General features: G+C 49.9%; 1 protein-coding gene across 2 annotated transcripts; it reads left to right on the top strand.

The window, feature by feature from the left end:
• The first annotated feature begins 193 nt into the window (after nucleotides 1–193).
• On the top strand, nucleotides 194–25,923 carry LOC122386288 (arf-GAP domain and FG repeat-containing protein 1-like). 2 transcript variants are annotated; one of them, XM_043375346.1, is made up of 11 exons: nucleotides 194–496; nucleotides 7,476–7,937; nucleotides 10,345–10,438; nucleotides 10,973–11,085; nucleotides 11,330–11,495; nucleotides 11,921–12,134; nucleotides 14,555–14,776; nucleotides 15,537–15,695; nucleotides 22,082–22,351; nucleotides 23,320–23,450; nucleotides 24,841–25,923. In XM_043375346.1, exons 2-11 carry the CDS (start codon nucleotides 7,777–7,779, stop codon nucleotides 24,892–24,894), a joined length of 1,584 nt encoding a protein of 527 aa, XP_043231281.1. In that variant the 5' UTR covers nucleotides 194–496; nucleotides 7,476–7,776; the 3' UTR covers nucleotides 24,895–25,923. The 2 variants fall into 2 exon arrangements, with proteins under 2 accessions (XP_043231281.1, XP_043231282.1); XM_043375347.1 differs by lacking the exon at nucleotides 22,082–22,351 and having other exon boundaries at nucleotides 211–496.
• The last annotated feature ends 1,369 nt before the right edge of the window (nucleotides 25,924–27,292 follow it).

Here is a 27,292-nt window from a genome sequence, read left to right as displayed (position 1 = left end):
TATCAAAGCATTCAATTTCATCTTTGGGGAAAAGTATGTTAGTTATTGATCAATTATCATTAAATCTCACCTTTCAATATTTCAAAGTAGCACTTGATTTGCATGCTCCTCAAAGGAATACACATAAAGACTCAAAGGTGTCTTTCAACCGGAACCTCTGTAAACAAATGGTATACTACGTCACGAGAACGACGATAGATATCAGAAACTTTTAATTTACATCATTGCATCGTCATGAAATGATGGAGTTTCGAGACGGGGAGAAAAACCAAACGACGGATGCGCGGAGGAGGGTTGGGTTTCGTCGGTTTGACGTTCGCATTTTTGGAAATTCTGGGTAGATTTTATTGAGCTTTGCTGTTTCCCTTGAAAGGGAAAATTTTCTGTGGTGTTCCTGTAGTTCCATTTTCCAGTCATTTTCCACTGGCATTTTTCAGCCTTCACCGCTGTCAAGCCTGTCAAGTGAGAAGACGGCAAGCGCAAAAACAAGGTCAAGGTATGGATTAATTATTGTCCTTTTTTAGCATTGCTGTGAGTTTTGGTGGTTGATCATGATGGCTCTTACTGCAGACTCAAATGTATATCACTTCATTTCGCTGACAATGCTGGTAAGCCTGAGGGCTGTTGATGACTGATGTTCACGGGCCCTGTGTGTGATAGGACGGCACGCAGGCTCTAAACTTGTCCCACTGCCTCTCTATGTCATCCTTTCGTCACCGCACACAGCAGCCTCTGTGGATGGTTTGGTGGTTGATGGCTCTTACTGCAGACTCAAATGTATATCACTTCATTTCGCTGACAATGCTGGTAAGCCTGAGGGCTGTTGATGACTGATGTTCACGGGCCCTGTGTGTGATAGGACGGCACGCAGGCTCTAAACTTGTCCCACTGCCTCTCTATGTCATCCTTTCGTCACCGCACACAGCAGCCTCTGTGGATGGTTTGGTGGTTGATGGCTCTTACTGCAGACTCAAATGTATATCACTTCATTTCGCTGACAATGCTGGTAAGCCTGAGGGCTGTTGATGACTGATGTTCACGGGCCCCGTGTGTGATAGGACGGCACGCAGGCTCTAAACTTGTCCCACTGCCTCTCTATGTCATCCTTTCGTCACCGCACACAGCAGCCTCTGTGGATGGTTTGGTGGTTGATGGCTCTTACTGCAGACTCAAATGTATATCACTTCATTTCGCTGACAATGCTGGTAAGCCTGAGGGCTGTTGATGACTGATGTTCACGGGCCCCGTGTGTGATAGGACGGCACGCAGGCTCTAAACTTGTCCCACTGCCTCTCTATGTCATCCTTTCGTCACCGCACACAGCAGCCTCTGTGGATGGTTTGGTGGTTGATGGCTCTTACTGCAGACTCAAATGTATATCACTTCATTTCGCTGACAATGCTGGTAAGCCTGAGGGCTGTTGATGACTGATGTTCACGGGCCCTGTGTGTGATAGGACGGCACGCAGGCTCTAAACTTGTCCCACTGCCTCTCTATGTCATCCTTTCGTCACCGCACACAGCAGCCTCTGTGGATGGTTTGGTGGTTGATGGCTCTTACTGCAGACTCAAATGTATATCACTTCATTTCGCTGACAATGCTGGTAAGCCTGAGGGCTGTTGATGACTGATGTTCACGGGCCCTGTGTGTGATAGGACGGCACACAGGCTCTAAACTTGTCCCACTGCCTCTCTATGTCATCCTTTCGTCACCGCACACAGCAGCCTCTGTGGATGGTTTGGTGGTTGATGGCTCTTACTGCAGACTCAAATGTATATCACTTCATTTCGCTGACAATGCTGGTAAGCCTGAGGGCTGTTGATGACTGATGTTCACGGGCCCCGTGTGTGATAGGACGGCACGCAGGCTCTAAACTTGTCCCACTGCCTCTCTATGTCATCCTTTCGTCACCGCACACAGCAGCCTCTGTGGATGGTTTGGTGGTTGATGGCTCTTACTGCAGACTCAAATGTATATCACTTCATTTCGCTGACAATGCTGGTAAGCCTGAGGGCTGTTGATGACTGATGTTCACGGGCCCTGTGTGTGATAGGACGGCACGCAGGCTCTAAACTTGTCCCACTGCCTCTCTATGTCATCCTTTCGTCACCGCACACAGCAGCCTCTGTGGATGGTTTGGTGGTTGATGGCTCTTACTGCAGACTCAAATGTATATCACTTCATTTCGCTGACAATGCTGGTAAGCCTGAGGGCTGTTGATGACTGATGTTCACGGGCCCCGTGTGTGATAGGACGGCACGCAGGCTCTAAACTTGTCCCACTGCCTCTCTATGTCATCCTTCCGTCACCGCACACAGCAGCCTCTGTGGATGGTCGGGACCAGGCCCAGGGACCAGCCACAGCATGAACACACAGCCGTGAGATGTCATACCGTCTACCCATTTCCTACCCCCATGCCTGCTGCACACACCGCATGGACTGCACTCAGCAGTTTATGGTGCTTGTGAACAGCCCTCTGACTGGGCCCTGTTCAAGTGCTCTGTGGCCATCTCGGTTCCTGTGGGAGGAGGCAGAGTCTAATTATGGTCCTCCTTTTGCACCCTAGGCGCAAAATCATTGAATAAAAACCACACCATGTTGTCACAAACCTTATATCAATCCAGAATTTTTTCACAATCATTTAATGCTTTTAAAAATCAGGTATCTACACGACAAGCAGAAATATCAAAACCTCACCCAACCTGACTGAACTTTACCCAGCGCAACATAGCCATACCTGACTCAGCATGTGGTTGGGTGTACCTAACTTATAAATGCTTTGTGTAAAAGTATGTATCAATGTGTGGTTTCACTTTTCAACCTAAAAAGGATGTGTTCCTTCTATTCATGTCCTTGCTTTGTGAATTTCTTCAGTTTTTAAAGGGTTCAAAAGGAGGAAAGCACCAAGAAAGCTGCCCTTGCCTGATTGGCTGCCAAGTGCCAGCTAAGCCCACCTTTTTACCAAGGGGAGCCACAGGGGCTGCAGACACTTAAACAGGGCCTTGTACAAATGTTGTTTGAGCTGGTGCTTGAGGCTGCACTCACCGTTCCATCACTGTAGGTGGCAGTCACTACCACCTACCTTCAAGGCCTGTTTAACATTTGTGCTGTGATGGTACCTTAAAATGAATAAACAACAATGGAATCGCCCTTGAAGGTTGACAGCCACTGCTTTTTCTTTGTGCTCCAGTCTGGTTCTGTACAGCATCATTGTCCTCATTAATGGTTCACCTAGGAATTTGGATGCAGGTTGACACAGAGTCAGACATTGCTGACTGACACAGCTGATTGGTTCCTGTGGTGCCACCCACTGGATATCATTAGATGATACTGGTGTTTGATAATTGATCATGCCCATTGCCCAGGTTTACCTGCTATTTGAACAAATATTATGGAAGGTGAATTATGTATATCCAGAGGTATATCCTATGGTAATGATATGATTTGCTGTTAAACAATGCATGTTTTACACTTAGATGCTGGATAGTTGTACAATTTTAATTATGATTTGTCTCTAGCTGTTCTACATTATACAGGTTCTTCATTTAAGGCCAGCTAATGGTTCATGGAGTAAAATTAAATCACTTTTAAGATATTTCAAACATTACCTCTTACTTCAAACTTTCTCTCTCTCTTCTCTCTCTCTCTCTCTCTCTCTCTCTCTCTCTCTCTCTCTCTCTCTCTCTCTCTCTCTCTCTCTCTCTCTCTCTCTCTCTCTCTCTCTCTCTCTCTCTCTCTCTCTCTCTCTCTCTCTCTCTCTCTCTCTCTCTCTCTCTCTGTCTCTGTCTCTGTCTCTGTCTCTGTCTCTGTCTCTGTCTCTGTCTCTGTCTCTGTCTCTGTCTCTGTCTCTGTCTCTGTCTCTGTCTCTGTCTCTGTCTCTGTCTCTGTCTCTGTCTCTGTCTCTGTCTCTGTCTCTGTCTCTGTCTCTGTCTCTGTCTCTGTCTCTGTCTCTGTCTCTGTCTCTGTCTCTGTCTCTGTCTCTGTCTCTGTCTCTGTCTCTGTCTCTGTCTCTGTCTCTGTCTCTGTCTCTGTCTCTGTCTCTGTCTCTGTCTCTGTCTCTGTCTCTGTCTCTGTCTCTGTCTCTGTCTCTCTCTCTCTCTCTCTCTCTCTCTCTCTCTCTCTCTCTCTCTCTCTCTCTCTCTCTCTCTCTCTCTCTCTCTCTCTCTCTTTCTCTTTCTCTTTCTCTTTCTCTTTCTCTCTCTCTCTCTGTCTCTCTCTCTGTCCCTCTCTGTCTCTCTCTCTGTCTCTCTCTGTCTCTCTCTGTCTGTCTCTCTTTCTCTTTCTCTTTCTCTTTCTCTTTCTCTTTCTCTTTCTCTTTCTCTTTCTCTAGCTCTCGCTCGCACGCTCGCACGCTCTTTCGCTCGCACGCTCTTTCGCTCTCTCTCCCCCTCTCTTTCTTTCTATTTCTCTCTCTCTCTCTCTCTCTCTCTCTCTCTCTCTCTCTCTCTCTCTCTCTCTCTCTCTCTCTCTCTTACCTCTCTCTTTCTCTCCTTTTCTGTCTTTGGGCTCTTTTGGAGTCGATTGGACCTAGCAAGTGCTTACTTCAACTATGGAGTGGTTAGACCATATAGCTTGAACACATTACAAAAGGCATAATACGATTGTCACGCTATATCAGTCAGGAGGTATGATTTCCCCACGAGGCTGGACACAGGAAGTTTCAAAAAGTCAAAGCTCGTGTACCATGTATTTTGTATAATCTCTTGGCATTTGTCACTGTGCCATAGCAACAGCGTCTCACGCTGTTCGGTGTTAGCTGGGTGACTGATAAGGACAGTTAGCATGTTTTGTGAGCATACGAAGTGACTTTTTGTTCGGATCAGGGGTTTATGTTCACGCCCCTCGGGGTTTGTGCGCCTGGATGGATTCATGGAATCGCCCGTCCCAGGCTCTTCCCGGGAACCTCTGGCGGCTTTTCCGTAGCATTGTTTACTGCGTCCCCTGGCTGCGCTGCCGTCAACGTGCATGCAGCTTCACCGAGCGGCGTGCTTCGCTGTGTTAGTGATTTACTTGGCACAATTGTGTCATGTATAAGCTAAATATGCTAGACGGACGGATTCCTTAGGTTTGCCCGACCGAAGCGCAAACATCGTATGGCACCGAGGGCTGTTCAATGTTCATGACGTTCTGCCGCAGCTGATGAGTGCTGCTGCTAAAACGGCTGACCAATCACAGTCCATTGTGGGCTCAGGGTGTGGGAGAGGTGAGGAGAGGGATGGAGTGAGGAGAATGAGAACCAGTGACGTACTGAACGGCCCTCAGGAGTTACCCACTGACAACCATTGAGGAGCTGGCATCACGCGAGTGCTAATTTTCTTGGTTTGGGAAGCAGTAGGAAATACCGAGTAGGGCAGTACGACGTGAACACCTTAACCCTCGCCCGTAAACGGCGATCTGCCACCTTCGCCCATGCAGGGGGGGGGGTTGGTGCGACCCCCCCCCCCCTTGGCGTTTGAAAACGGAGCGTCGTAGAGCTTAGCGGAAAAGACCAACGGATTGCTCTCGCCGAGATCTCGCGATTGGTGGTATATTTTTTGGTCCTAGGTCAACATTTGACCTACTTTTGACCGGTCAAAGGTCAAATTTTCCGAAAAATAGACTTTTTTCAACTTTCCGCGGCGATTGCGGCAAAACGGTGGGAGATATCGACTTGAAACCTTCACTATCGTGTTCCTTGATCAATTCTCTATCGTTTGGTATGTATTTCGTTTCCCTAGCTCTAAAAATGGCGCGTTGGGAGCGCCGGAAGTTGGCAAGGTCACAGTCGGCGGCAGAAATTCGAAAAATCAAAATTTAAATTTTTGAAATCTGATTGTATTTTTGGATTTGGAAGGTCCATTTGCTCCCTATAGAAGCTAATATTGCTGCATATTCCCATTGAGGTGACAAGAATTAGCAAAATAGTGGTTCGGGCGCTTTTCAAAAATAGTACCGGACGCTGTTCCTCTTGTGACGTCATAGCTCCGTGACCTGACCTGACCCGGTCAAGTTTCTTATACCATATGATAGCCAATACTTGCCCCAACATGCATGGGAAGTTTCATCACGATCCATCAACCGATGTCCGTACCACCGGCAGGAAACCTCGGGCGTTGGCACTCAGTTTGTGAAAATCCGGCCGGAGGCTGTTCCCTTTGTGACGTCATAACTCCGTGACCTGACATGACCCGGTCAAATTTTTTTTATCAAAAGATGCGCAAGGTTTGCCCCATAAGGTACCCAAAATTTGGCGGCGCTGCGCGCCGCCGTTTTTGCACTATTCCCGAAAAACCTCAGGGGGGGGGTTGCACCAACCCCCCCCCCCTACATGGGCGAGGGTTAACCCTCGCCGGCACAGGGGGGGGGGTTGATGCAACCCCCCCTAAGGTTTTTCGCGAATAACTCGCGTAAAAAGCGGCCGATCGCGACGAAACTTTCAGTACCCTCGCATTGATCAATTTTACACCTACCCTGAAAATTTCATGACCCTGACCCCAATGACCTTTGACCTGTGACCTCTTTTCTGTGACCATGTTTGGCCGAAATCGCGGCTCGGCGCATGTCGGCTCGCATTAGCCGCGCGTTTGTAAGCTTTTCGTGGTTTCAAACGTTCAAACATGTGATTTGATGTTGCTCCCATGCATTAGGGTGGGTGTCAAGGTCACCTGAAGGTCAGGTCAGGTCATTGACCTTTGGTGACCTCGGGTGACCTCGGTTCACTTTTTCGAGTTTTACATGTTTCTAGGCTAGTTTTTGGAGCTGAATTCGAATTTAGCAACCATTTGAACATTTACGAAGTAGTTTTGGTGCCTTCATAACATGTTACGAAGCTGTCCGAGGCGGTTGACACGTATTACGAATACCCGTCACAACCCCTACCGGTTGACCTGACCTGACCTGACCCGACCTGGTCTAAATGCTTAAAGACATCATCTCTGATCAAAACTAACACGATATTCGTGATCAGCACCCCGGAAAACCACATAGCAGCCACACTTGTAGACTTTCTAACAGGTCCCGATTTTCCCGGTTTTCGGGTCATTGACCTGACCTGGAAGGTCACCCGATGACCTAGGACCTTAAAATTGGGTATCATCGGCTTCGTCTCGTGACGGGCAACACGCTCGTTTTTTCCGCGAAGCTCTAGCTCGATCAGGGGCCAAACGCGAGGGGGGGTCGTACCACCCCCCCCCCTTGTGCCGTCGAAGGACTCAAAATGGCCTGTGCCGGCGAGGGTTAACACTCTTCTGGTATCTCTAGTATCTTCAATCTTGTACTTCCGATATAAACGCACCGCGAGACGATGCGATTTTCCGCGCCGTGTGTGGTGTCTGTTCGTTCCAGGCGCGGGCGTGTGTGATGTAGCGCCGTGCGTGACGTCATCTGTCGGTTCCAGGCCGTGTGTGACGTAGCTTCTGATGTGACGTCATCTGTCAGTTCCAGGCCGTGTGTGACGTAGGTGCCGTGTGTGACGTGACGTCATCCGTCCGTTCCAGGCCGCGTGTCGTGCCGCCGCTCGGTGCAGCCGCAGTCCACGTGCTCAGCCGACGGCTCCAGTCGGTGCCAGGCTCCGGCGGACCCTCTGACCCCTCGCACCGCCCCCCGGGCCGTCCTAACCACGCCCCTTGGACGCTCCCACAGCCTCTCCACTGAGTGAACGGACCATCACATCCTCACAGACATCTCCTCCCACCCACCCCACCCCCAGCTGCCGCTCCCCTCCTCCCTCCCGGCGGTCCCCTCCCTGCCCTCAGCTCCGTCCCTCTCCCCACTCCCCTCCCACCCCTCCCGTGAGCCATGTCGTCGCGACGGAAGCAGGAGGAGAAGAACCTGCAGCTGCTGCGCGAGCAGGCGGCGCTGGCGCCCAACAAACAGTGCCTCGACTGCGGACAGCGCGGCCCCACCTACGTCAACATGACCATCGGCTCGTTCGTCTGCACATCGTGCTCGGGCAGACTGTGAGTGATCTACGGGGCTGTGTCGGGAGGGGGAGGGGTACCTTCTTTTACGGCAGGCTGAGGTTAAAACTGAGTGACGCACGGGATCTGCGGTGGGAGAGGGTTACGGTGTTTATGCTATGGATACAGCACGGGCTAGGTATAAGCGGTTTTTATTAGTGTCTTACTGTTTTTTTTTTGCAAAAAGATTGCTTACAAAGCATCATTTTACAACCGGAACCGGTACCTGATTATGTGACCACGATCTGAGCATTTCCGAGTCTTAGTCACCTGTCGCATAGCCAGCGTACCGTTCTGTGAATCACTGCGTTATCGTGGGTTGTCAGCTACATGCCACTTGATTGATCCAGTTCCTGCGTAACAGTGGCTTCCAACCTGTTTGATTCGACTCCGACATCGCATTGGTCGAAATATTTTCTCCTCCCCAACATACCTTAGGGGACGTGCGGTGCATCCTACCGAGAAGATTAATTAACCCGGCAGGCGGTGGGCCTCCCAGCCACCTTCCGCGCGGTGGGGGGGGGGCATTTTTTTGCCCCCCCCCCCTCGTATCTCCGAAACTACTGGACGGATCCGGAAAATTCAAACGGCGTTCGATAGCCCTGTCAAATTTGTTGAAGGAAACCAAATTTCATTGACCTCGGGGTCACCGATGACGTCACAGGTCAGGTCAAAGATAAAATGTTTCACCGTTCACGGGGCTTCTAGGGAAATCGCTATAACACCGAGTAAAACGCATTTTGTCGAAAATCAGCGATAAGGCGTCAGTTGTCTAGTACATATGTTGCTATTAGAGGTCACTGGTCATACCAGGTCAGGTCACAGGTCAGGTCACCAAAGGTCACCAAGGGTCACCACATGAACCCAACTTTACTAAGGTTGTGCGATGCATGTTTTATGGCCAGTTTTTCATTTCCAACTCAATGGTATTGGTTATAAGACCATCAGGTACAGTTTAGGTCACTTTCTGGTGGAGGTCAGGTCAAGGTCAGGTCAAAAAAGGTCAAATTTCAAAGTTGATATTTTTGCATAAAATGGGTATCGATTCGATGCAGCTCGTCACGGGGAGTCTAATGGTGGTCTTTGTTTTGCGCTACGAGGTCTAGAATTGCTAAAAATTGAGTTTGAAAATTTGACGTCATCAATTTTGAACAGTTTTTTCGCTATAACTTGGCCAAAAAAAGAGGTATTGATCTCAAATTTGGTATGTAGATAGAAGGCGGTAGGGACTATCACATATATTCCGTTTTTTTTTCGAAATTCAAAAAACTTCTTGGATTTTCGGCTATTATATTCAAAAAATATATTTTTTGATTTTTGGGGGTCAAAATCCAAAAAATTCGAAAAACCGAAATAGCAGTTTTGTAGCCTTCTTGATTTCACACCTTCTATGTCTTGAACATTTTTTCTGTATCTCTAAAGCTGTAGGCCTGAGAGCTCTTCCCGCGAAACCTTTTTTGGGTCGAAAATGGCAAAAATGACGTCACTCTGACGTCATTAGCGGCCGACCTATTATAGCCTTTGGAAAAATTTTTAGTCACCATGTGCGCTAGCTACTCCCGGGAGGGTACTGAAAGTTTGGTGACGATCGGCGCAGCGGTTCCCGAGATATATCGAAAAAACTAAAGGGGGACAAAAAAATGCCCCCCCCCCCCACCGCCTGGAAGGTTAAATTGTCGAGTTTATAAGATTCACTTCTTCCCTTGCAAGCTGCATCATCTTATATCCCCCTAGGGTATATCCCCCTGGTTGGGGACGGGGGTCCCACTACCATAGAACCACACTGAGTGAGTACGTGTGCTCGGGACCGGCCGCCGACCGATCGGTCGCCGTCACTGATTGGTGTCCGATCCTGGTGGCACGGTAAACATTGCTCGGGACACCGCGACTCCGGGGAGGCCGGCACCGGCGCGCCGCTCTGGTGTAACGTGTAACGCGGCTGTCTCTGTCTGCTGTGCCGTGTGACGCGGCTGTCTCTGTCTCTGTCTGCTGTGCCGTGTGACGCGGCTGTCTCTGTCTGCTCTGCCGTGTGACGCGGCTGTCTCTGTCTCCTGTGCCGTGTGACGCGGCTGTCTCTGTCTGCTCTGCCGTGTGACGCGGCTGTCTCTGTCTCCTGTGCCGTGTGACGCGGCTGTCTCTGTCTGCTGTGCCGTGTGACGTGGCTGTCTGTCTCTGTCTTCATATCTGTCTCGTCTTCATCTGCGGCAGCAGGTGGAACTCCGCTTTGTTGTCTACGTTTTTGTCGTCCACGTTCGCCCATGTGGTCCACATGGTGACAACATTCAGATTTCTGTATGTGTTCGTTTTTATGGGGAGGATGATAACTGATGCTCATGTTATGACATGTTTGCTCGTACCGTCTCCCGTGCCACGGTCCTGACCGATCGGTGTTGGGCCGTGCCGACAGCCGCGGTCTGACCCCGCCACATCGCGTCAAATCCATCTCGATGGCCAGTTTCTCAGCCGAGGAGATCGAGTTCATCAAACAGCGAGGCAACGAGGTGAGCCTCCGCCGCCCCCGCCGCCGCCCCCGCCCCCGCCCGGCCGAAGGTCGAACCGCCCGCCGCCGCCGCCGGCAGATTGAGCAGAACTGATGGCAAGGTCGGCCGCTGAGCCGTGCCCGTGCCGCCACAGACGGACGGTGGACCGTCCTGGGAGGGGAGGTGTAACGCCCACACGTGTGGCGGGGGGGGGGGGGGGGTAACAGCTGCTGTGGTGGCGTCTGTGGGCCGTCTTGGGGGGAGGGAGGGGTACACTTGACCTCATTGTTTTGGGTGATGGGTTAGGCGGAGCGGTAAACAATTTAGGAGGGAGGTCAAATTAAATAGAACAATATGTACATGCTTGCTGCGCTGTTTCTTTTGCCCAATTGTATATTATTACCTGATGTGTAACTGTATCCTTACCTACGTCACTAGCTTTCTATATTGTATACTGTGCGTTTTTATGTCATCTCACATGCTCCCTTTCCGAGAACAGTGAGTCACCGTCACCGTTCTAACGTTGGCCGTGTCCGCGTCTCTGAACGTTTCCAGTGGTGTAAAGCGGTATGGCTAGGCTCGTTCGATTCAAGTCGACATCCGACAATCGACATGAAAGACGACTCGCAAATAAAGGACTTCATGGAACTCAAATACGAGAAGAAGCGGTAAGTGAAAGGCCGGCGTAGTACTTTTTCTGCGACTCTTTCTCGTTAGCAAGAACTCTGTCGCACCGTAAATAAACAACATTCCTCCGGGAATGTTATCTCGCTGAGTGTGTACCCTATTACGCAGTGGGTCCACTTCACCGCCATCTGCGCCGTCAGAGGCCGCAACACGGTGACGTCACCGAATGTGACGTCATCACGGAGGGACGGCTCTCTCACACTGTACGTCCGCCGCGTGCCGCAGGTACTACGTGGAGCCGAGCGTGGCGTTTAAGGACAAGCCGTCGGGCGGCGGCGGGGGCGGCAGCAGCCAGCCGTCGCCACCGGCCGCCGTCGAGCCACCGCCCGCCATCAAACCGCTCTCCAAACTGGCGGGGGCACACGTCAAACCGATCGTGCTCGGACAGAACGTAAGGGACTGACGGGGCTTGGGGCTGGCGGTCTGTAACAATATTGGTGTCATTTATTTGTAGTGATAGTGGAAGCAGGAAGGTGTGAAATGCAAAAAAGTACTGGTAGCTTTCGGATACTCACTTCTTCGTAGCCTTTACCAGCCTAGGAAATAATACGCCAACTTCTGTGTGTGAGGCGGTCCGGTCCAAGCGCAGTGGTTTGAAGACTCGGTTGGTTACATAACGCATTCCTCATTGCTCCCGGCTGACCTCAGCCGGTCCGTGTTTTCCCTGTGAGCACGTACGTCACTTCCATGTCGGGCCGGCTTACCCCCCCCCCCCCCCCCCCCCTACATATACAAGTCACGCACACAGTGGTGTAGGGACTGACTGACTCTGTTCGTCTTTGTCCGACATCTAACCTATCAATCTATCGCCCGCAGTCGACGAGCAGTGGGACGATCACCACCACCAGTCGGCCGGCCGAGCGGAAAAACATTGACCTGCTGGCCGACCTGAGCCCGGCCGCGTCTGCCGCGCAGGGCGACCCCTTCTCCCCTACCGGGCGCGCCGCCGCCTCCGCCGCCACAGCGCAGACGGCCAACTTCGCCAACTTTGCCAACTTTGACGCGCTGAATGCGGCGGCTCCGCAGCCAGGTAGGTGCGGGGGGGGCGGTCAGGGTGCGGAGGTCAGATTGGAGCGATATGCCGGCTATTAGAACTGCTTACCTCAGGCACCTGCTGGTCGTACGTTAGATATCATCTAATGCAAAAACCATCTAACGTACGACGTTAGATACCATCTAACTTACGACGGAGATGTTAGAGCCCTGCGGGATGTTTTACATCGGGAAACAATTCATGCGGTTCTCGATTATCATGTTTGACATCCTACACTGTTGTACAGCCCTCAGCAGACTGCGTGGTAGGTATTCTTTTTTCGACAAAACCGGTAATAACTCAGAGGCTATGCTATCAGTCAGTCAGAACTCACTGCAAATAGATGCGCCATGCTCCACTCCTTCGATTAGGTGTATCACTAAACGAAGTATACGCCTTGTGTGGCAACAAAATGCAAAAGTTTGTTTTAGGGGCAAATATAAACTTTTGGATTTTGTTGTCGAACTAGAAGGAAAATGAATACGGTGATGATGCCAATCTAAGGTGCGGAGTCTCGCGAGTCTTCCTGTTACGATTTGCGAATGACCGATAGCATAGTATGCGCATTATTCTCATTTTAGTCGAAAAAAGAATACCTACCACGCAGTTTGCAGAGGGCTGTACCATTTCCTGCCGGGCGGCGCGTGCATTCCGTTCCGCTGGCTCCGCCGGTTCCGTGTTTCTCGGTGACTGGTTACGGTGACCCCGGTGTGCCGGCTGGGTGTCGCCGCGCCGGAGACGTGACCTCCGCGCCCGTTACTGGCCGGCCGGCGGTGCCGCTCTGTGCAGATGCCGTGAGCCGATACACCGGGCCGCGTCCTGTCTGGGCGTGTGGCGCTCCGCCGGATTTCCTCTGTCTCCCGGCCGGGCGCGGTCCTGTCGAGTCATTCCCGCCGGCTCCCGCAGCTGACTGGCACTGACTGGTACTGTGCGGAAACCACGTGGTATCCACCACCATCCCCACGTGTTCTGTATCAATATCATATGACGTGTGTCGTCACATAGATTTGGGATTTCTATGCAATTAGACAGACATGACCGCTGTTGTCAGTGATTATGCGACTTCCTCGTTGAATGTGGTGCCACTACTGAGTACGACTGTGTAAGGTGGTGATGTGTTCGTACACTGGTCAACCTTTAATCACCAATAATCCGGGCTGCTTATACACAAATGTTTGGCCCATACAAATTACCAGGCGACAGACTGTCATCAACGGCTGTCAATTAAAGCACGGACGTTTGGCTGTCCCATATAAGCAGACGCCTGTTTGTGTCCAAACGGACTCTGGTTACAGTTCCATTTCGGGCCGCAGCAAATCGATCAGCCCGGCGCTACGTGCGGCGATGATTGCCTAGGTTTGCGCCGTGTTGTGATACGTGCGTCGCGCTCCGTCGTGCAGGAGACGCGTGGGTGTGTTTCGGTCTGTTGGTTATCCTACCCGGTTAGGGCGCTGCGGTGAGTCTATGGATCACGCCGCACGGCTGTGGGTAGCAGACGGGCAGACAGAGGCAGAGGTTTCTGCCCCGCCGGGTACATCCGTCAGACAGTGTCGGTGTGTGTGTGTGGGGGGGGGGATTAACCCCAGACCTCCGCCTCTGCGGTAATGCGCCGCCGTCTCTAATGCGTGATCCGTCTGCGTCCGCTGTGACGAGAACACCGGATAAACAGGTCAATAACTTTCCGTTCAATAACCAGAGTTATATAAAATAGTGAACTTCTCGCCGCATTCCAGACACGTTTGCGAAAATACGTTCACATTTGAGTTTTGCGCCCGTTTATGATTTCAGAAGTTTATTTGCGTTGCATGGATCAACCACCCTGTACTCTGCACTCTGCAGTCACGTCCCTTTCTCCTGTCTTGTCCTCTGTCCCCTGTCCCGCCGCGGCTGTCCTGCCGCGGCCGGTGTCTGTCCGGTGTGCGATGGTGGGCCGGCACGCTGCGGCAGACCCCCCCGCCGGGCACGTGCGGTCTGCGCGGCGGGCGGTCGGACGCCGGGGAACGTCACGGGGTTCCCCCTACTGAGACCGGTTTGTTGCGCTCCGGCGCAGACCGGCGAATCACCGCTCACCAGTCGGTGGCGTGCGGACCGCCGTGAAAACGGACAGCACGGATGAGCAACACTGACAGTCATAGCCTTTCAATGCGATCCGTGTTGTGACTAGTTGGACGCGATGTGTCATGCGATCGCATGAGGTGTTTTGTATTGACCATTGTTTTCCTTATTGTTCAGCTGTGCCGGATGGATTCCTATTTCGCAACAGCAAAGTCCCGGCTATAATCCCGAATGTGCTGTTGAATAATTACTAGTCCATGTCCCTCTTTGCTCAGTGCTCACTAACTACTAGTTACCAGCTGACCTTTAACGCAGCTTTCCGCCGTGAGTCACTCACTCTCTTCTAACACCCCCACCCCCAGGTGCGCGGCCAGCCACCAGCACGGCGCCCGGCTCGTTTGCCAACTTCGGCTCGCCGGCGGCGGCGCTGTCGGCGGTACCTCTGGCCACGTCCAGCGCCGCCCCGGCCGCGGCTCCAACCTCCTCGTCGGCCGCCGACCGGTACGCGGCGCTCAAGGAGCTCGACGAGGTGCTCAAGTCCGAGGTGGAACCCAAGATCGACTGGACGGCCGGCGCCGCCAGGGGTGAGTGAGCACGGGGTCCGGGGGTGAGGAGGGGAGGGTGCTGAGAGTCATAAAACGTTAGGTGTGCTGTGACCGGCAGCCGGGTACTTCTTGCAGTACCTATGTGACGTTGGTGTGTCATTATTTTGCATTTTCATAACATTATTTCCTGTGTTCCTGAGTCCAACAACAAACGTTTGTCTGTTCAACAAACATTATACCAATACGCCCATGACCCGCGTGATGTTTTCCATTCGTCATGCTCGACCCTTACGCATAACAAACGTTCATTCATTTACCATTTCTGCTGCGTCAGTATCAGGGATACTCGCAGACCTCACCATTCATTGACAAATCCACGGCTCTGGATGCTCCGTTTCCTCCTGACGAGTTCCGTCCACGCGTTCCGTTTCCGCAGTGTGTGAGTCTGTCTGCGGTCCACACCGTACTGTCTCCTCGCCGTGCGACGGTCCAGCAGCCGTCTTCCTTTCCAAGGACCTTCCTCTCCACAGCCGTGCCGATCACGGGTTCCCTGCCCCCCCCCCCTCCCCCGCCCCGGTCTCACATTTCGCGCCATGTAACCGGAGCGGGCGGCGGCGGGCGCGCCAAACACCTGCCATCAACAGCTGAGCGGGCGGGCCGAGCGCTAACAAGCTCGGCCGGCGCCCCGCCCCGCCCCGCCCCTCCCTGTCCCGGGGGACGGGTCGGAGTCCGGCGCCGACCGGTGCGGTCTGGTCTGACCGAACTGGAGCTGCGCTGACACTGGTCCACTCCCCGCCAGGTCACGAGCCGGCGAGCGGCGGTGGCTGGGCGGCGTTCGGCAGCCCCCACCAGCCGGCACCGGCCTCCAACGGAGCCAGTCCGTACGGCCAGAGTCCGCAGCAGCACAGCTTCCCGGCCGGCCAGTTCACCCACCACGCGGCCAACGGCTTCAGCCCCGGTGAGAGCGGCGGGGAGAGAGGGAAGAGGGGCCGCTGGCGTCCGGTCGAACTGTGTGATGTACGGTAATGAAGTTTATGAGTCCCTTGTGTTGCCGTAATGCTGTGGAATCTGGTTTGTTCGTGAGACGATGGTGTCACTCAGGGGATACTGGAGCTCAGATATGATGTTCGTGATACGTGGCACCAGTACCACGATACTAGTCCGTTAGCATCGTTACTGGTGCACCTGGACTGCAACAACCGAGCGTAACCGTGTCGTTTCCCCCGGAAAGCTAACGTCGACCCTGACTGGGGCACGAAGGTCGGCCGCTGCTCTCGTTCAGATGATCAAAGTTACGTCACTATAATAAGAGGAGGGCTATAATTTTACGATATTACCTTGCATAGACCTCTTTACTTTGTAGAGGTCTATGTACAATGTACCTTGCTTTGTCACCGAGTATCCGTGCCGATGGACGACATCCGGCCTTTTGTTGACCACTGACCAGTGGCAAGGTGCTGCTTACCAGATTGCCGGCGATCGTCCCTCGCCTGATCACATGGCGTGGCTACCGCGGTGTAGGAGGATGTTGACCAAAGCACATGAATATGAAGCACGCTCACCTTCATGGCGTGATGTGTTTTCGTTAAACCACAGGGGTCGATCGTGTATTAATTTAGCTTGCAGTGTCAATGTAGATGTAGATGTAGATGTGGGGTGCTGCCTTTGCATCGGCACCCCTGTTGTTTGCATAAAATTCACTCACAAAGCTTTTACTACGACTAAGCACGTGGTAACTAAGCACTAAGCAGAAACAAATGCGTGCGTGCCAGGGATGTGCATTTAGCGGTTTTTAGGCAAAAAATAAAATAAAATGCGAGCAAAAAAAAATGATGAACACCATTTCTTCAGCCTGCATTGCCTTGCTTAACCTTCAGTGTTCTTCTCCTCGATTTCCACATGTTGTAAAGAATGTCCTTTTTTTCTTCAATGTTTTCTGACTCAAACAGGAAAGTCCCCATAATTGTTTCTTGGTTTTCACGCATTGGCTTTTGTAACAAAATTGTTTTGCACCTTTCTTGTGATATTCCTTCATCTGGACAATCCAGCAAAAAATGTTTTAGATCTTCTTTTTCACATCCACAAATGACACACTCTGTGCTTTGTCCTGTATGTCTTTTTCTGTCATTCAAAGGAAGTGTAGCTGTTCTTGCTCTTAATAAAACCATGGATGCTGGTTTGTTGTCATACACCAAATCTTCTTTTATTTCTGTTTTCCATTCCTTGTACATTCCAAGACTTGTTCTTTCCTTAACTTCATCCTCCCACTTTTTGCTGTCCCATTTCTTTGCCCTTCTTTCAATATCCATTTTTGTTACAGCCGGTATCTCTGGATCAATGCCATATTCCTCTTTATACTTCAAGCTGGTTTTTGTCCATTTACTCTGTCCATGTCTTTTCATTTCTTCTACAACATTTTTTAAAAGCATATTTTCCCTCATTTGAATATTCTTCAGGTACAGAAGTCTTCCTTTCATTATCCTTGTCTTCATTTCTGATGCCCCTATTTCTCCTCTCAAGGAGCAATTTGGTGCATACATAGGCGCACCTAGTATGCTTCTGTAGACTTTATTTTCTATTCTTTGAAGTTGCTTAATCTCAGAATCTGTGAAACTGATTATGCTTGATCCATACAATATAGCAGGGATCGCTACACTTTTCCAAAATGTCTTTCCAATCAATAATCTTTGACAGCTTTGGTACATGATTGGCAAAGTCATATTGGCCATCTTGTTAGCCTTTTCAATATTTTTTTCTCTTCTGTTCTTTAAACATGTTTCTCTTGTCTTCAATCTCAATTCCTAAGTATTTTATACGATCTTGCACCTTTATTCCCAATATACTGTCAGGTTTTTCCTTCATATTCCATATAATGACAGAGCTTTTTTCTTTATTTATCTCCAGTCCACAACTTCTGCTCACTTCAATTACCACGTTTAGGTTATTTTCAGCATCATGTAAAGTTTGTGCCATTACTAATCCATAATCTGCATAGAAAAGTACTTGTATGTTGAATAAATCATTTGAAAAACCTTTTCCTCTTTTCTCCAATTGTGTCGTTATGATGTATGTCACCAACTTAAAAAGTGTAGTTGATCCGGTACATCCTTGTCTTATGCCACTGGTAACATTGATAGTCTGCGTGACTGACTCATTCAGCTCCACCTTTGTACTGTCCCCATTGAAGATCTCTGTAATGGCATCAATCACTAATGGATCTATCTTGTACTTCTTCATATTTTCTACTAAAACATCTCTTCTAATCGAATCATAAGCTTTCTTATAGTCAATTGATATCAAAAAAGTGGTTTCTTTCCTTTGAAACTTTCCTCCACACAGTACTGCACAATCAATAAGTTGTCCTCCACTCTTCCTCCTGCAGTGAAACCGGCTTGTGTCTCCTTCATCTCATCATTTACTCTCAAATGTTTTTCTATCTTGTCCTTAATCATGCTCATAAATATTTTGTATGATATATTTGTCAGAGCTATGGGTCTGAGATCTTTAGCCAATGGCTTCTTTTTCTTAGGTAACATTCTCGTCCTTGATGTTTTCCATTCTTGTGGGATGTTTCTGCTTTCTAAGCTAATATTCATGCATTTGTTCAGAATTATCAGACTTCGCTCACTTTTGAGGATCACTTTATACATTTCTGGCTTAAGTTCATCTGGACCAGCTGCTGTTCCTGTCTTCAATCTACCAAGAGTCTGTTTTAATTCTGCAATTTCAAAAAGGTTACATTCCATTGCTCTTATTTCATGTTGGGGTGGCTGTGAGACCATATCCAAATGTTCTCTCAGCTGTTCCTGTACATTGTCCTCTTCCCAATGGCTGTTTTCTTCCAGATATTCTTTATATTGTCTTTTTATTTCTTCATTCCACCTCTCTTCTATGTTATTTTCGTGCTGTTGGTAAATACTTTTCCAGTATTTAGATAGCTGCTCTTTTGCATCTTCATCGTTGAGTTTAAAACCATTGTCATCAAATATGTCAGCCCCCACTCTTTTCGTCTCCCTGTACCTAAGTTTATCAATATGCTTCCATATTGCCTTGCTGTTATGTTTATCCTTCTTGATGTCTGCTACTATTTTACATTCATACAAATGAACTGCCTCCTTGACTAGAGCCTGTACCCTTTTCTTTTGCTTCTTATATTCATTTTCAAAGTAGCTTCTCATGGTTTCAGATTCTGCATTTCTCTTCTGCCTGTTTAATGATTTCCTTTTCTTTACTTCCTCCTTTATCTCTGTTGTTATCCATGGGGGTTCCATTGAACATTCCCCTTCTTCTTTTTTCATTCTTCTTCTATACACCATTTTGAGCGTTCGATCCCTAACCTCTAACATCGTTTTGTTATAATCTTGCATGGTTGTCACATCTTTTTCTTCTAAAGCCTTTTCTAATTCTTCTATAAACACTTGCAAGTTATCATCTTTGCAGGAATAGTAAGTCACTTCTCCACATTTCGCGGAATATCTTTTCCCTTTTCCCGTTTCTATCTTGAAGCTTGCCTCTATGAGGTTGTGGTCTGAAAGATCAAATACTTCCTTATTTTCATCAATCTTCATATTCTGGAAAACTCTGTACATTGTTTCGTTCACCAAAACATAATCAATGACACTTCTTTGTTCACCCCTACTCCATGTAACTTCTCCTTCACATTTCATATCTCCATTTAACATTTGAAGCATGTGTGTCTCCATCAACTCAAGGACTCTCTCTCCATTATTGTTTTTCTGTTGAGGTCCTAAGAATCCTATGTGTCCATTAAAATCTCCCATAATAATCTGAGATTTGTTGTCATTGCAATTGGTGGTAATAATGCTTTCAATTTCCTGTCTGAATCTCATGTTTCTTTTCTTATCTTCCTCAACTTTTTCAACAGAGAAGTACACTAGTATAATAGAAAAGCCCATTTTACCTATTTCTATTTGCACTTCCATTATGTCATATTCTTTGGTATTTGTCATCGTCACTTCAATGTCATCATTGTCTCTATAGATTACCATGAGGCCTCCTCCTCTTTTATCTTGTTTGTCCCTCATTTTTGAAACTTTTTCAGTCCTCTAGCTATCTGTATTTTATCTTGCTTTTGCTGGGTCTCTGTCAGGCACATGATGACAGGCTCCTTGATGTTAGCCATGATGTTCTCTATTTCAAGCATTTTTGGCTTTGTAAGCCCTTGTATGTTTAAGAGCATTATTTTTATCGACCCAAAAACTTCTTTTTCATGATGACTTTTGCTCAACTGATGTGTTTTCTTTTCCTCACAAACCTTTACCTTCTTCGGTTCCTGCTGTCACTTCCTCGTGACCCTGTCCCGGAAAGCCATTTGTCCTCTCCGAATGAATGCCTCTTTAGGGTCAGCAGGGTGCTCAGCATTGTACTTCGCAATTTTTTCTTTCAGTTCTTTTTCTTCTTCTCTTTGCTTTGGGGTTTTGTCAGTGGTTATGTACACTGTACTTTGTTCTATTTTCAGTTTGTATAATGCCTTCAATATCTTGGTCTTGGAGATCATGTCGCTTAGTTCCACCTTCATTGGTCGTATCCATGGTCTCCCTGTCAGTGTCTCCCTTGCCTGAGTTCTTTGTCCCAATCTTGTTGTGGTCTGATACCTGATACCTTTCAGTTGGAGTTTTTTTGTGCATAGTGTTTCAAATGCTTCTTTGTCTTTGGCTTGTGATTCATCTTCTGGCTCTGATAGTCCATGAATTATTATATTGAGCTTTCTTTTCTCCACTTCTTCCCTTTCTGTCATCACCTCACTGATCTTCCCTCCCACTTTGACTAGGATGTTATCTTCATTTTTCTGTAGACCTATGCCACTTTTTGCTATCTCAGAGTATGTTTTCTTTGCTTCCTTGACTACCTCTTCTTGTTGTCCTAACACTGTCTCTACCGTTGCATACTGCTGGGACATCTTCTTCATCACTTCTTTCTCCATTGTCATGATTTTCTCTTCTATACGGCTCTCCAGCTTTTTTGCTGTTGACTGAGCTTCAATGGCTTGCAGAATGTTTCTTTCTGTTTCTTTGATTTTTTCTTCCAACCTTTTCTCCATCTGCTTCATTTCCTTTATGTTTTCTTTGCATGATAAGCATGGCCAAAAGAGATCAAACTTCCCTATAGCCTGAAATGCTTGGGCTGAGATCCCTTGGCACGAAGGATGATGCCATTTTTCACAAACATCACACATTATCATGTCATCTTCCACATCACTAGATCTCTTTTCACATTGTCCACTGCCACACACTGACTTCTTCATGTGTTTCCTACTTTTGCTTTTGTTTTGACTGTTCACCCATTTTCCTTCCCTGAGCCCCTCATAGTCATCACTATCCGTTAATGGAGTGGGATCCGAGGTGCTGAAGTTTGGATGTTTACTCCGAGCACCTGCCATACCCCTTGTGATTTCCACTTACCGTTAAGGCACGACTTGGCTTTGATTGAAACTTCAAGATATAACAGTAGGTAACTACAAACTTATCTTCTTTTTGTAATTTCTCTCCAAATGTAAAGTTACTGCAAATGCGCCACGATTGCCTCGGCTTGTTAATATTCCATACTGACTCTTATAAGTAGTTTGCAAGTCAATCAGTAGAAAAATAATAACAATCATAAACTCAGAGCTTCTGTGTTCTAATCACTGTCACCAATATCTTTTAAATATTCTAGCATAAATATATTGATACTGAGAATACGCCGCAAGATGTTTACAGCTTCGTTGCCTAGCAACCATCCTCATGTCCATTATCAGAGGAATGTGTGCATCTGGAACAAACAGCTCATTGGCGAACAGAAGTACCTAACTGAATTTCATTTCGACGAGCAGCGCATGGTTTCTGAACAGGCCTGTTTGTGCCGGTCACGATTTTAGGAACAGATGTGTTTCTATTAATGTCCTGACGGTGGCCGCAGCAGCAGCGGGGCCGCCCCAGTTTCAAATGGGACCGCTGGAGCTGCTCTGACTTCTGCAGCTCAGTCTGCCTTTGATCTTTGTTATCCGTCGTCTAAGAGCTCTCATAACAGTGGACGCTCTAATGGCTGCCGCTGAACCTCAAATAGTGACGTGGCTGCCTTGTGAGCCGTGCCCTGGTGGCTGACTGTGACTGCGACTCCCTACGGTGACTGCCCTGTGAGTTGTGACACTCCTACCCTGGTGGCTGGCTATTTGACTCCTCCCATGTTGGCCTGGCGCCCCTGTGACACTCCTGCCCTGGTGGATGGCTGTGTGACTGACCGTGTCTGTGAGCCGTTCCCTGGTGGCTGACTGTGTGACTGTGGCTCCCTCGAGTGTCCGACCGTGCCGTTGACCCTGTGCGGTGGCGCCACGGTGCTCGCTAGGCGCATCCTGGCAGCAGCAGCCGCAGCAGCCGCAGCAGCATTACCATCATCAGCAGCCGCAGCATTACCACCACCACCATCAGCAGCAGCAGCAGCCCCAGCACCACCACCAGCAGCAGCAGCAGACGGTGTTCGGCCCGTTCACGTCGGCGGCCGGGCCCGTCCCGTCGGGCGGCTACGGCGGCTACCGCCCGCAGTACGGCGGCGTGCCGGCGCCGGGGCCGTACCCGGTGCCGGCGGGCCACGTGCCCGCTCCGACCGCCAGTCCAGGTCAGCCGGCCGGCCGGACCGCACACCGCCGTCCGAGGGGCAGGCGGTGCTGTCCTGCCGGCGCTGTATGGAAGCTCTGTTTGTGGTGTCCGCTGCCTGCATCCATCCACCCATTACTTCTTGGTTGTGTGATGTGTGACCCTAGCTCTGCGGCTGACTTGGTCACGGAGTCTGCTTTTCAGAGCTGAGTTTGTTTCGTTGCCGTACTGTTACCAAGCGTCTATTATTCGCTGCTTGGTTTGTCGTTTTAATCTGCATTGATTCCACGCATGTTATGTCGCCCAAATTGCTGTTTTATTACTACATACCAACCTCCTGTTTGTCCATTTGTCTTATCAATTTGAACAAAGTGCACCATAACCATTACGAACTGCATGCGTTTTACTTCAGACGATTGAGAGTAGTATTTTTATTTTATTGGGATGACCATTGTTCGTTTTCCTCTTTATCTTGTTAATGTCCGTGTGTTGTGATCGGGCCTGCATTTTTCCCGTTGATTTTCTCAATGTTTGTTAGTTGGTTTGCATGCGATGATCAATTTAAGGTCAGCACGTCTAGAAAGTAGATGTGTGAAGCTTACGAAAGCTGCTCTGCTCCAAAATTTGTTGATCTACAAATTTTTGAGCCTGCTGGTGATGACTACGTATGTCATATTTATTGTTTCTACATTAATTTGCCTGATGTATGCATAACTTTTATGATCAGAAAATCCGAAAGGTGCCTGTTTAAACAGCCACTTCAGGAAGTGGCTGTTTTACCATTTCACAATTAAAGGTCATTGTGGCATCGAACTCCCTATTACTCTCTTAACTAATTTTTTGAATTAAGTTAAACTTCTGACGGAAGAGCAAGCAAGGACATCAGTGCTGACGTCCCTCCGTATTTTCTTCCACTCCTGCCTATACGCCCCATAACACCCGCCTGTCCCGTTCGCCGTGCGCCTGACTCGACTCGCCCGCTGTCGGCAGATATGGGCGGCCTCTCGGGGTACGGCGGAGTGCCCACCAGCTCCGCCGGGTTCCTGTCGACCGCCGGCGGCTGGCCAGTGCCCGGACAGCCGGCCTCCGGCTGGGGCGCTCCGCCACACAACCCCTTCATGGTGAGGCGCTGGTACTAGCCGGGCAGGGGGCGCCGCGGATAGACAGACTCGTTTGTAGTGTGTGTGAGGTGGGACGGTGCTGCGGTAGGCGGCCCGGTGTGGGTGGTGGTGTGTGCGGGCGGGGCCCCGCTGTGTGCCCCGGGACTGACTCTGCCTTGTGGCGTTCGGGGCCCGCTGTGTGCGCCCCAGAGACTGCCGTGTGGGCGGTCGGGTCTGTCGTGTGGCCGCTGGGGACTTCTGCCCGGCGCGTGCCAACTAGAAGCCAGTGCAGCCACGGGCTGCTGTGGCTGCCCTGTTGTAGTAAACGCCTCCGCGGTGCCGTGACCCCTCATGATGGGTACTGCAGGGCCGACAGTCGACTTCCCACTATCGTCAGCCACACCGGTCAACCATCCTCACTTCGAGAGTTCTGCCACGTCGTTCTGATCGGGGAGGGCTGATGATATGTCAATTTTCCAATGCCCCTTTCCTTCAAATTGACGAAATTCACTGCCGGGCGCGGTTGCGAACGCGTTTGTGGAAACTTGGCGACTTTACAGCCAGGGCCGAGGCCCAATTCGTGGTTGGTGATACGCGAATGTTCGTCAAAGGCTCGCAGTCCCGGCACCATACTGTGGCATCCCATCCTTGCTGAATCCCATCTGGATCTGGGAGCTGACAAAGGACGCGTTTGTATCCTATGTCCTGGGAGAGAAAATCTGCATTGTGTGACTACCGGCATGAATCAAAAGAATGGTCTGCTTTGGGGATTTTATTTTTAGTGCAGCTGTTTGCATGTGTCTTTGGTAGTTCACATTTTGAAACGAGGGATGCAAGCATCGTCGGTAAGTTTCTATGTTGTGGGAATGCGGAATTGTAATTGTTTGGTGTTTTTATATGATTTATTTATTTATTTGTTGGGTGATTGAAATGTTCGCTGTTACTATGTTTGCTTCTTTGCATATAAGTTACATTGTTTCGGAGCAATTCTATCATGATATATCTTATATCTGTTAGCTGCTTGCTTAACTTCACTTCGTTTTGAGTTTTAAAGTTTCCACTTTGCTTTTATATTGAATACTTTGTTCTGATTTTGCACGATTGTGCGGTAGCGCACGCTGCCCGGGGTCCGATCATGAAGAGGAACCACACCGCAGAATCAGTGACGGACAAAACACCACAGACTGCTAAAAACCTTCAGGGGTGCAGGCCTGAGGCTGTATTTATTATGAGATGTCAGCCATTCACTCTCCCCCGGCCCAGCCGGGTGCCCTGTGTGTTGTCCGACATACGCTGATCTGCGGTGTGGTTCCCCCGGACTCGGGCGGCGGCTCTTACCGCGCCCCGGTGGTCTCTGTCCGCCGGCCGCCGGCGCTGACTGCCCTCCGCCCGCCCCTCTGTCTGCCCACAGTCCAACGGCGGCCTGGCCGGCTCGCCCGCCAACCCGCACAACCCATTCCTTTGATGGCTGTCCGGTCGCCGCCGTGCCGGTGCCGTCGGGTGCCACCGCTCGTCCCGGGTGTATGTGATATTTAGTTTGGGAGTCGCCGCGCGCGGCCGCTGCCGCCGATTTTTGTGCTCGTTTTCCTGTGCGCCGCCGGTGCTGCGGGGTCGTTTTGGTGTGTCCAACCTCGGGTGAATCGTGTTTTCTACGGCGGGTGGTGAGCTCCGCTTTGTTGCCGTGTCAGAGGGATCCGTTACGGGAGTGTCCTGACGCGCTGCGGCCCGGACTGGTGGCGCTCTCTGTCCGGACGCCGCCCGGGTCTGTGTTGTTATGTTGAACGGACGTGAGAGCGGTGGGAACTCTACAGCGCTAGTGTTTGTTGCAACGAGTTGCCGGCGGCCCAGGACTAGTACGGACGCCGCGACCGGGCCCTGACGGAGAATGTGCAATCTTTCAACGTGACTGCGCGGCGGCCGCGCTGAGCGGTGTGTTGCGGTCGGACGGTGAATAGAGTGTGGCCGCTGCCGACCCCGTGCGGCGGTACTGGGTTCGGGAGCTCGTGGCGCCAGTCCGTGTGACCGCCGCCGCCCCTTCCAGCTCCCCGCCTCCGCCGCGTCACGCCAGCTGTGTATCGATGCTCATGTATTACTTCAACGAATATCTGCCGCCCGACTGTGGGCGCCACTCAGCCGCGCTGCCGCCTGTCCAGCGCCTCCGCCTGTCGGTCTCCCCTACATACTCACCGTCCTGCCGCGCCGCCTCGACCGTCTCGCTGCCGACGAGACGGCACGAGGGCGTGAGAGGAGCCGCCTCTATCGCTCCCGAGACTGCCCCGTTCGCCCGCCGCGCCGGCCGGACGGGCCACTCGCCTGCTGCACTCTGCCCCTTCTGTTTGCCGCCGCGAGCAGCACAGTCCCACGTGAGCGCGCCGCTGTTACCGGACGCGCTCCTCGGGTCCCGGCGTCCCGTGTGGGCCGCCACACGGCGTCAGTCTGTTTGTATTATATCATGTTATCCTATCGTCAGTATATTAATAAACTCGTGATTTTATTGCACTCGCTTTCACCGATGGTTTGCCGGTATGAGTAAAGCGTTGCCATGAGTCAATGTGAATAGTGCGGCGACCCCAATTGACCCATAAGGTGACAAGGTGACTCGAAGCCAATGCATCGAGATGATCGAGACAAAAATGGCACCATTCATATCGCAGAAGGTTAACCCGCGCCCCACTTGGGAGGGGGGGCTTCATAGCCCCCCTCCCGTTTTTCTGCAATAACTTCCAAACCGCTTGACGTATCGACGCCAAACTTTCAGTACCTTCGGCTGCATCAATTTGACACCTTGTGTCAAAATTTGAACTTCGTAGCTACCATAGGTCGGCCGGAAATGACGTCAGAGTGACGTCATGTTCGGCCGATTTCGACGCAAAACATCGAACCACGGCAATCGCTCCCAAGGGCTCAGTTTTTAAGCTAGATCCAATTTCTTTGCATGAGAGGACTCAGAATAGACTGCGCTATCAAACTGCTATCTCGGATTTTCGAAATTTAGAAAATTTCGAAAATTTCATTTAATAAAATTCAAAATTTACATTTTTACATTTTTTCAAAAAAGTTTTTGACTTTTCGAAAAAACCGGAATATATGTGATAGAACGCGTTATTATGACTAACTCTAGCAAGTATTACCTAAATATCTTCAAAAATGGCCAAGTTATACGCATTATTGCAAAAAATTCACAATTATTAATTTTTCAAATCAATTTTTCAGCACGTATTTGGCATCGTACGCCAATATAAATAGCACCATCGTGTTCCGGAGCTCAAACTGCATCCAATAGACACCTTTTCTGTTGAAAAATTATAACTTCAAAATTTGACCTTTTTTGACCTGAAAGTGACCTGACCTAAGCTAAATTCGACTCAAAATGACCTCGAATGACACAGACGACATCAAATTCGAAATCTTTGGCCTAAATGGACGTTGGACATGTGTCACGTGACCGACGCATGATATAATATTTTCGTGACCTGTGATGACCTGACCTTGACCTGAAAATCAAAGTACAAGTTTGGTACCCTCAGGGTATCTAGAGCATCTGTTCACGAGTGTGTGAACCAAAAATGAGCCTGATCTGACTTGTAAGACGGCGGCCAGAGCCCAAAACGTGAACAAGCCAAAATGCTAATAATTTTTACTTTGACCTGACCTGTGACGTCATCGGTGACCTCGAGGTCAATGAAATTAGGTTTCGCTCGACAGTTTTTCCGGGGCTATCAGACGCCGTTTGAATTTTGACGATCGGCCCAGTAGTTTCGGAGTTAGGAGGGGGGCTATGAATAGCCCCCCCCCCCCAGTAGGGCGTGTTATACGCAGACCCCAGTGGGGCGCGGGTTAATATACTCGTAAAAGCAGGTTTG

Source organism: Amphibalanus amphitrite, unplaced genomic scaffold, assembly GCF_019059575.1.
Source record: "Amphibalanus amphitrite isolate SeventyFive unplaced genomic scaffold, NRLGWU_Aamphi_draft 000245F_arrow, whole genome shotgun sequence".
NCBI classification, from domain to species: domain Eukaryota; kingdom Metazoa; phylum Arthropoda; class Thecostraca; order Balanomorpha; family Balanidae; genus Amphibalanus; species Amphibalanus amphitrite.
This window is presented reverse-complemented; position numbering and strand designations above follow the sequence as displayed.

What these genes read in the sequence shown, in the direction of transcription:
- LOC122386288 (XM_043375346.1), top strand. Translation starts at nt 7,777, where the DNA reads ATGTCGTCGCGACGGAAGCAGGAGGAGAAGAACCTGCAGCTGCTGCGC. An exon ending in ACATCGTGCTCGGGCAGACT is followed by an intron (nt 7,938 to 10,344) that starts GTGAGTGATCTA and finishes CCGTGCCGACAG; the next exon opens with CCGCGGTCTGACCCCGCCAC. An exon ending in TCAAACAGCGAGGCAACGAG is followed by an intron (nt 10,439 to 10,972) that starts GTGAGCCTCCGC and finishes GAACGTTTCCAG; the next exon opens with TGGTGTAAAGCGGTATGGCT.